This window comes from Micropterus salmoides, unplaced genomic scaffold (assembly GCF_014851395.1).
Source record: "Micropterus salmoides isolate LMB-PRFRI ecotype aquatic unplaced genomic scaffold, ASM1485139v1 Ms_hic_scaffold_1, whole genome shotgun sequence".
NCBI classification, from domain to species: domain Eukaryota; kingdom Metazoa; phylum Chordata; class Actinopteri; order Centrarchiformes; family Centrarchidae; genus Micropterus; species Micropterus salmoides.
Window position 1 is genome coordinate 51,985,815 of NW_024040040.1, and position 10,659 is coordinate 51,996,473.

General features: G+C 41.4%; 1 protein-coding gene and 1 pseudogene across 1 annotated transcript; one reads left to right on the forward strand and one right to left on the reverse strand.

The window, feature by feature from the left end:
* The window catches only part of LOC119896614, an 858,889-nt pseudogene that overhangs the window by 178,709 nt on the left and 669,521 nt on the right, over positions 1-10,659 (reverse strand).
* On the forward strand, positions 6,551-9,315 carry LOC119896949. Its single transcript, XM_038710404.1, has one exon. It carries the CDS (start codon positions 7,314-7,316, stop codon positions 7,929-7,931), a length of 618 nt encoding a protein of 205 aa, XP_038566332.1. The 5' UTR covers positions 6,551-7,313; the 3' UTR covers positions 7,932-9,315.

Here is a 10,659-nt window from a genome sequence, read left to right on the forward strand (position 1 = left end):
TGACTTCCAAGAATTATATGGTCTTAATTATTACCCATTTATTAAAAAACTGTGCCTATGTTATTACAGAGCAAAAGTGATTCCATTATCTTATTGGATTATAGCTGCTAAAGGAAATTGTTTCATTGTTCATTTACTTCTGTATTAATAATGTAAATATGCAAAGTAACCAGTCTCTAAAGTTGTCAAATAGATATTATAAACAAAAAAGTACAAAATGTAGTGAAGTACAAAGTACCACAAAGTGGAAAAATTCATTTAAAGCACCTTTGTGCTGCAGTGCAGTACTTTAGAGAAAGTATGTGGTTACATTCAACCAGTGTTTATTAGAGAGGAAGATAAAGTAAAAGTCTCTACCTGGCTTCTGTTTTTCTTATAAGTTGCAGTTTTTATTTCCTGTAGATTTCATAAAGCTCATAGACGGGTTAGTCGTCTATCTTTTACTTTCTATCTAATTTTCTTTTACCAGCAACATACTGTCTGCTAGTAAACTAGGTCTTCATTTGTGGTTATACGTGTATAAAGGCGAGGAGAAGTGTAATGTTTTCATTAAGGGTTTGTGGTAAATTAACATTTTTAAAATGTTATTTCAGGGTATGGGAGCAGGAGACTCAAAGGAACCAACTAAAGGAGTGTTCGAACACATTAAAAACTCTCAGAGATAAATATAAAACAATACAATAATACATAAGCACATTTGAAGTTCAGCTGGGGTGGAGGAAGTCTAAATGAGATAGAAACCATGGAGGAAACACAGAGGTGAGTCACAAACATGTCCAGAAAGTCACACAGGAGGTCGTCTCCTGGCGTCTGCTGCTGCCTCACCTCCTCTGACTCTGACTGTGACTCTAATGAACGCAGCCGAATGAATTCAGCTTCTGAACGTGAAAGATCAGAAAGAGAAGCGTCATGTTTCAGCAGAGCAGCCAGAAGCATCAGGAGGGCTCTGTCCAGGATTCGCAGAGATAATCCTCCCTCTTCCCCTGTCGTTGACGTGGAGTTTTGCCCTCTACATGCGACTGTATTTAGCCGTGGCCAAATTGACCAGCTTGTTTCTTTTGAAGAGGATTATAATGCAGATGCATTCTCTGCGGATTATATTAATGCAGGTGTTTCATGCACTGATTTTGTGTATGTTAAGCCTTTGCCTTTAATTGAATCAGACCAGATCTCCAGCTTTGGAGGGAGATTTGAAAGTTCATCTGAGCTGCAGTCTGAGCAGTCTGAAAGCTACTCAGAAGATGACGATTATATCAATTGTGAGATCGAGCCATCTGTTCCAGCTGTGAACTGCTCAGTCACAAACACCCAGCCGACTCATCCTCCCCTCCAAACCTCCTCCAGCTGTTTGCGTCGTTCTCACAGCGTTCCCTCACTGAGTCTAACAACCTCCGCAAAGAACAAGACCTTCACCCGATCAAAGAGCTTACCTGACATGCTGTTCAAACCCAGCTGTGAGGAGTTCACCCCTGATATCACTGTTGATGAAAACGATGAAACCTACAGGTTCCAGTGCTCCTGCCCAGGCCTGTACCAGTGCAGTGTGACAGGCCTGCTGTTCCACATGGAGGGAGAAGGGGACGTGGTTTACAGGATCGTCCCCTGGAACAGGAGGCTACTGGCCCGACACCACAAGCAGCCTGCAGGACCCCTGTTTGACATCAAATGTCTGCAGCAGTCTGTGTGTCGGCTTCATCTCCCACACTGTGAGATCCGCTCCACAGGTGGAGGTGAGTTCTTGTCAGTCGCTCATGTGAACGACGAGGGCATCGAGTTTATCGGCCCTCAGAAGATCACAGAAACTCACGTTGTTATAAACATCACAGGGTTTTCTGGTTTCGGTAATGTCAAGGATGAAGACTCGCCGTCTGACCCGGTCCGAGCGCTGGTTCTGCTGTTCTACAGGCCCCCGGCTGATCCCGACGCTGAATCCCTCCTCAACGTGTTGCTGCTACCGAGGAACGTGGTGCTCCGGGATGTGCTGCGAACCAGGAAGAAATTAGTTGGAGATGAGAGCTACATAGAGACGTCCCCACACTGTAAACTGCAGCCAAAGCAGGAATACACACTGTCCACTTGTCCTGCAGAGGACTCAGTTCTAGTTCAACCAACAGAAGCAGAGTTTGACTGCGACAACTACGACAACTACTTCCCATCATTCCAGGTGATTTTAGAAACAATGAGGAAACACGTGAAGCTGTTTCTGAGAGACACCAACAGCTCCCACAGTGTCTGGGAAAGACGAGTTTGTCTCACTGGAGTAAAAAGGTCCTGTGGGCCGAGCGCTCTGAATCTCTCTTCAGATAAGAGGCTGTTGGACATACGGAGCAGCTTCATCGAGGATATCAGGACCGGTTCTCACAAGTCTGCTGGACAAACTGTTTGAGAAAACGGTGATAGCCGAAGCTGAGAGGGAGTCAGCGGACGAGATGCAGAACAGAAGAGACAAAGCTCGTTTTGTTATCGACTCAGTGAGGAAGAAAGGTGAAGCTGCTAGTTCAGAGATGATTGAGTTCCTCTGTGAGGCCGACCCCTTCCTCTGTGAACATCTCGGCTTGATCTGAAGGCAAATCAACAGGTGGTAAAGTTTGTGGTCATAATGTTATGGCTGTTTGGTGTATATTACCCAGAGTGTTCATAAAAATGTTTTTGTAAATATTTGAATGGTCTCTGATCAAATGTACTGGCGTAAACACATAACAGAGCAGCTGGTTAGTAAACTGGGTTTCCTGTTGGCTGTGTGAACAAGTTCATGTGCTTTCGGGGAATCTCCCTGATCTGTTTGTACAGACTGAATATGAGAAGAATCTTTGGGGTGTTTAGAGCCATCTGCTGGCAGATAGGTGACATATATATATATATATATATATATATATGTGTGTGTGTGTGTGTGTGTGTTGTCTAAGTAATTAAGCCAACATTAGACGTTCTAATCTCTCAGATGTTGATGTCAGTATCAGCCTAAAAACATCCAGTGTTGTTCAAGAATACCATTAACAATCATGATGGCTGATAAAAATGTGGCATTACAAATGTTCAAGAGTGAAAGTTTAACTCTTAAGAAACAATATTTAATACTTAAGTTTTTCATCTAGTCTAGTTCTACTTAATCTAGTCCTGTTCATCATCTTATGACCTTGCAGGGGTCCAGACCTCCAGGTTGGGAATCACTGCTCTATTGTAAATTAGTTGCAGTAGGGGTCGCCCTAACAGCAAGGAACAAGGACTCATTTGCAATTTACAAACTGTCACAGAGAAAGTACAAATGTTACAGAGAAGCTACTGGTCCTCATCAGGATATAACACCAATATCATAGTGATGTGTGTACCATAACACAGACTGACTGCTAGCCTGCAGGCTTTGTTGTTTTTTATTAGTCAGACATAATAACTCTCTTGTTAAAATTCAGCCTGTGAAACTTTGTTGTTGTGAACATGTTGGAAAAAAAAGAAGGAGGAGGAAACAGACGCAGAAATTTGAAACCACAAGCTGATCAACCAACAACTTTTTTTTTTCTTTCAATGTTTGAGAACTGAACTCCTCCTGTGCAGCTTACTAAATGGATAAAACTTACAATTAGAAGTGTGTTTGTGAGTTTGGTAGAAAAGAAGATTATAGGAAGTTAATTTGTCTGAGTTTGGTTTATTCATATCACACGAGGAAGTGTTAGTTAAAATCTACATTTTCATTTACTCATTTGGCAGACGCTTTTATCCAAAGGAACTTACATTTGATTTTACAATTTTCACATGTTATGTTATTATTGTACCAGAACAGGTTTACATGGTTTAATTTTTTTTTTTTTAAACACCATATTTTTTGTCATACTGCACATTGCAGCTCCTCTTTTCACCCTGTGTTGAAGGCTTCGTTTTAGCTATGGAGTGATACATGCTGTTTCTAAATGATCTTTGTTGGGAGTTGCACATGATCAGTTCCTAGTTAAGGACTACTAGCCAATCAGAAGCAGAGAAGGGCGGGTCAGCGAGAAGCCCGTAAACAGCTTCGGTTCAGCTGTACATGTTGCCGACCAGCTTGGCAACATGGACTGGAGCGAGAGTTTCAGAGCGGTGAGTTATTAATCTGTAACAAAAGTATCTTTCATCCATAAAGTTTTAACTGAGCTCTGTCTCTACATCACAGGAACAACTTTATGTCCACTGACTGCCTGGAGGGTAGCTAGTGTTTGGAAGGGAGAGGAGAGCTGTGTGCTGCAGCTCGCTGTTTCTGAGGGCGTGTCGGAGTAGCCGCTTGGCGAGCGTTACATGAGGTGCGTTTAACCTTTCATCCCTGTGACGTCACAGGGATGAAAGGGAAGCGGGGGGACTACAAACGAGCTGTTTTCAGGCAGTTCAGAGCAGAGTTTTCTGTGGGAGATGGGAACTCCCTTTGAGACAGCTGTATGTGGGTCGCTGGTGTGTGTGTGTCGCATTGAACATTATGTTGCGACAGTTGTTTGTGATGTCGCTATGACGACTAGCTACACTGAGAGGTACAATCTCTGGGTACTATCTCCAATGGAAAACGGAGTAACGCCAAACCGAGTCGAGCAGAGGAGAGTCGAGCAGAGGAGAGTCGAGCAGAGGAGAGTCGAGGCGAGTTGAGCTTGTACTGGTAATGGAAAAACACCAAAGGTAAACTTTTATACATGACTTTGACTAGTCGCACAGTATTTGTACTTTAACTTGTCACTATGTTGTGCAATAGAGGATGTAACCATGAAATTAAATAAAGACAGGAAGTTTAGTATTTGCTGCAGATTCAGGGTTATTACACAGATACTACAACATGTGTCTGCAGGTTACAAGTCACAGCATTAAACCTATAATTTACAGTATTACCTTGAATCAAAAGGAAATGTTTGGAACATATGAGAGGATGAATTTCAACATCATAAGGTGGTAGACCTAATTACAAATTTGACTTCCAAAAATGTACATGTGATTTTGAAGGTGTTACGCTGATAGTAGCCTCTATTATTGTGCAAATGTTAACTTAAATTACCTCGTTATTATCAGGTAATGCAAGATACTACTTTGATATCAGAATACAGATCCCCCGATTGGAGTAGATTTTTGTTGTTGTGGACATAATTTAGTCCATCTATGTCATTTCTTTTTACCACTATTAAATTATCGAAAGTCAGGTAAAAGTCATTTGAATATGTGTGCAGTAAAGTCTTGTCATGATTTCAGCCGTGACAGCAGCACAAGAAGCAAAAGTTTTTTTTTGGAAACCAATGATCACAAAAACCCCCCAGTTCTGTTTGAGTCAGTCATAACGCTCTCTGTGATGCAGGAAGTAAGGCACACCCCCCGGGTGAAAAACAAGGTTTGAGTGAGTTTGTGGTATTGAAGGAGAGTTACGTGCTGAAGCTGTTGTAGGATAGATTTTAAAGAGGTCATATTATGCTTTTTGTCTTTTTCCCTCTCCTTTATTGAGTTATGTATCTTTTTGTGCATGTAATAAGTTTGCAAAGTGAAAAAGCCCAAAGTCCACCCCAAAGGGAGTTTCCACCTCCCACACAAAACTCTGCTCTGGACTTCCTGAAAAGAGCTTCCATTTCATTCCTGTGATGTCACAGGGTTAAATGCGCCTCATGTAACGCTCGCCAAGCGGCTACTCCGACACGCCCTCAGAAACAGCGAGCTGCAGCACACAGCTCTCCTCTCCCTTCCAAACACTAGCTACCCTCCAGGCAGTCAGTGGACATAAAGTTGTTCCTGTGATGTAGAGACAGAGCTCAGTTAAAACTTTACGGATGAAAGATACTTTTGTTACAGATTAATAACTCACCACTCTGAAACTCTTGCTCCAGTCCATGTTGCCAAGCTGGTCGGCAACATGTACAGCTGAACCGAAGCTGTGGCTTCTCGCTGACCCGCCCTTCTCTGCTTCTGATTGGCTAGTAGTTCTTAACTAGGAACTGCGAATGTGCAATCGCAGGAGCGGGCGGTTTTAACTCTGCTGCGGGCAGGAGCGGGCGGTTAAAAGATATACTGCGGATCTCGCAGTAGTGCTGATAACAACAAACGAAGTTGAAAAGAACAATAAAAAGAGCACATACGACTGCTCACGAGAACATAATTCATGGGACTGACTCAAACCGGCGACTTCGGGTACGGGAGGCAGACACGCTGACGAGGGAGCTAAACCTCATGGCCACTATTGTCAGTCGCCAGGATGTCTCGTAAGGTGTCAGGACTGAGGTTTACTCACTGCACAGCCTGGCTGGTTTCCATCACACAGGCGTTTAGCGCAGCCCAAACATTTGTGTCCTTTCTTTTTTTACTCTGCATGTCACAATGTTTGCGGGTGCGGGTGGGAGTGGATACACAATGTTGCGGGAATGGGCAGTATGGTCACAAAATCAGCGGGAGCAGGATCAAGAAAACAGTACCGCGCAGGTCTCTAATGTGCAACTCCCAACAAAGATCATTTGGAGACAAGATGTATCACTCCATAGCTAAAACGAAGCCTTCAACACAGGGTGAAAAGAGGAACTGCAGCAATGTGCAGTATGACAAAAAATATGGTGTTTTTGTAAATTAAACCATTTAAACCTGTTCTGGTAGATTGTGAACCTGAAAATTAGCATAAAACCGCCTCTTTAAAAGACTGTTACCATGTTTTTACCGATTATTGGATTATAGTTTGTTATAGTTTAGAAATTGTTTGAATGTTGATTTTTACTTTGCATTAATAATCTAAATTTGCAAAGTAACTAGTCACTGAAGTTGTCAAATAAATATTATAAATAAAAAAGTACAAAATGTAGTGAAGTAGAAAGTACCACAAGGTGGAAAAATTTATTTAAAGTACCTTTGTGCTCAATTGCAGTACTTTAGAGAAAGTACATGGTTACATTCAACCAGTGTTTATTACAGAGGAAGATAAGATAAAAGTCTCTATCTGATTTCTTTTTTTCTTATAAGTTGCAGTTTTATTCCAGTAGTTTCTTAAAGCTCATAGATGGGTCAGTCGTCTATCTTTTACTTTCTGTCTTACTTTCTTTTACCAGCAACATACTGTCTGCTAAACCAGGTCTACATTTGTGGTTATATGTGTATACAGACGTACAGAAGTGTAATGTTTTGAATGAAAGTTTGTGGTAGTTTTACATTTTTGAAATGTTATTTCAGGGTATGGGAGCAGGAGACACAACCAAATAGAGGAGTGTTCGAACACAGTAAAAACTCTCAGAGATAAATATAAAACAAAAAAAATCCCAGGTCATTTGAAGTTCAGCTGGTTTGGAGGAAGTCTAAATGAGATAGAAACCACGGAGGAAACACAGAGGTGAGTCACCAACATGTCCAGAAAGTCACACAGGAGGTCGTCTCCTGGCGTCTGCTGCTGCTGCCTCACCTCCTCTGACTCTGACTGTGACTCTAATGAACGCAGCCAAATGAATTCAGCTGCTGAACGTGAAAGATCAGAAAGAGAAGCGTCATGTTTCAGCAGAGCAGCCAGAAGCATCAGGAGGGCTCTGTCCAGGATTCGCAGAGGTAATTCTGCCTCTTCTCGTGACCACGCCCTGAATTATTGCCCTGATCCTCAGTCTAATTTGAACTGTGGCGACATTGACCAGCTTCACCGTCTTTCTTTCAAAGAGGATCATTTTGCAGATGCATCACCAGGGCCGAGTTCTCTTAATCTCTCTTCAGATAAGAGGCTGTTGGACATACGGAGCAACTTAATCGATGGGATATCAGGACCGGTTCTCACAAGTCTGCTGGACAAACTGTTTGAGAAAACGGTGATAGCTGAAGCTGAGAGGGAGTCAGCGGACGAGATGCAGAACAGAAGAGACAAAGCTCGTTTTGTTATCGACACAGTGAGGAAGAAAGGTGAAGCTGCTAGTTCAGAGATGATTGAGTTCCTCTGTGAGGCCGACCCCTTCCTCTGTGAACATCTCGGGTTGATCTGAAGGCAAATCAACAGGTGGTAAAGATTAAATGTACACCGATCAGACATAACATTATGACCACCTGCCTAATATTGTGTAGGTCCTCCATTTGCCGCCAAAACAGCCCTGACCGGTAGAGGCATGGACTCCACTAGACCTCTGAAGGAGTGCTGTGGTATCTGGCACCAAGACATTATTAGCAGATCCTTTAAGTCCTAAGTTGTGAGGTGGGTCCTCCGTGGATCAGACTTGCTTTACCAACATCCCACAGATGCTCCATTGGATTCTGGAGATGCTCAAATCCTTACGCTCAACCATTTTACCTGCTTCTAACACATCAACTATGAGGACACAACGTTCACTTCACCTGTCAGTGGTCATAATGTTATGGCTGATTGGTGTATATTACCCAGAGTGTTCATAAAAATGTTTATGTAAATATTTGAATGGTCTCTTATCAAATGTACTGGTGTAAACACATAACAGAGCAGCTGGTTAGTAAATTGGGTTTTCTGTTGGCTGTGTGAACAAGTTCATGTGCTTCGGGGAATCTCCCTGATCTGTTTGTACAGACTGAATATGAGAAGAAACTTTGAAGAGGTTTGAAGCCATCTGCTGGCCAAAAGGTTTTACACAACACAATCTAACCACAAAGTCCATTCAGTGACGCAGCTGAAGCTTTTTGATTCAATCAAACAACTTCCTAAGATAAAGTTATAGATGTTTAAATAGTGTTTCTTGTCCTGGGTGACTTAGAGGTTGAGGATGCCTTGCACCTCCTTTTCAAATGTCAAAGAGGCCTTGAGCTAGATACAAGGAGGCCTCTGGGACCCCTCAACAGTCTGACCATGTTTAGGTGCATTTTGTTTTGGTACTATACCTGAGTTGTAGCCTACATTTCGCTTTTGGTGCCCTTGAAGTGCTTAAACCGAGAAGAATATCAACAAGCTAGTCCTGTATGATTGATCCTGGTCCACAGTGGGATTGTATGTTGTGGTATTCACCCCTTTATTTCGTCTGTTTCTTTTTTGCTGTTCTGTCTCCTCCTTTAAATTTACTGACTGAGTCTTAGTTATGATGTTATGCTCTGATTATAGTGGCAGCTGACTTTGACGTAGCTTCTTTTGTTCATGCTTTGAAACTAAAAACAGATGAGAAAAAACATAATAATATGAAAAGCCCCCCGTAGTTGTTCAATTATTTAAATTCCATTAAAAAGTGGTTCGCTTATGGTTATTTGGACACACTGATGTTTGAGTTTACCTCAGTCTTTTATATTAGTTTACATCTATTTACTTTTTACATACTTTTATATCTTTGACTATTGCTTGTTGCTGTTATCATCAGTAGATTAATGTCACCTGTGTTTTTAATGTCTGTTTGCAAAATAAAGTTCCTTTTGGATAATAATAAAGTCAAAGTTAATTTAGTGTTTGTGTGTGGAAAAACCACATAAGACACAATCTCTCGTATTTCCGATGGACCTGAACGCAGCCTGATGACGCTGCGGAGCTGTCAACCAATGGCTGTCTAGATGGGGCGGGGCTTAATAAACTTGGCGACCCTTGCTGGCTTGTATAAGAATCTCATTCAAAGTAAGTCTCTTGCTTTGCAGCCTTTCCAGTGTGTATTAATTTTCTGAACAAACTGACGCCGTTTCTTATTAGGAGAGGGGACGAGGTGTCAGGATGTAAAGCAAATTTGAAAAACCATAAACGAGACTGCACCCTTGTTCCAACAACATACACAGTATCTAAACCATATGTCAGTTTTTAGTGGAACCATTTGTGAATGATCTGTGCTGCAGAAAAACTCTGGAAGTTGCCCAATCAATAATTACTAAACAAGGTTAAGGAACTATCCTTTAAAATGACCCCACCAAGCATTACATTACTTTTGTTTTGGCACTGTACTTATGCAAAACATTTCTGGCAGGATGTTTGCACATTGATAAATCAGCTTGTTCTGGCAAAAAGTCCTTTTGGGGGCTTTTCACTAATGAAAAAAAGCAACACTGCAATCATAATAAACAATTTTATGTTGTATTTGGCTAAATTTCATATACACAAATTTACAAACAAAAAAAACCCTATTTATAATCCTTGAGAAAGAAATTGAACTTTATTGTAGAACAATCCGTTTCTCTTTCAACAAAAAGGCTCTGAAGATACTTGTTGCCTGCACTCGCTTGAAGGTCTCTCTGTAATATCCAACGAAGGTTAAAGTCAAGGGCAACTGGACTTGGTTGAAGATACTGGAAGACGTTTCGTCCCTCATCCAAAGGACTTCTTCAGTTCTGACTGACTGGCAGGGAAACTCAGCTCAACTCAGGAAACTCTGTAATATCCTTATTTTTATTTATTATTCTCTTTTTTTGGCTGTATTGTTCTGTTATTGTATGCCCTAGATATATGCACGTCTGAATCCCTTATCTGTTGTTTTTAACCTTAGCAATTTATGATGCTTGTTATATGTTGTTTGTATCACTTTTCTACTAATAAAGAGAACAAATAAAGGAGACATGCCCATAAAATAAACTACATCCAGAGGCAGCTATAAATACATTTTCTACTTAATGTCACCTTTCTATTCAACGTTTTTATCTCATCGACATTTCTATGACAACTGACACGAGTCAGCGACACTGGCAGGAAATCAAACATAAAGTACCGTCGTTAATAATTTCGCTGCCAATCTACTCAGTGTTTTGATTTTTAGCCCGTTGACATATGAGAGAACAAAGGGAACC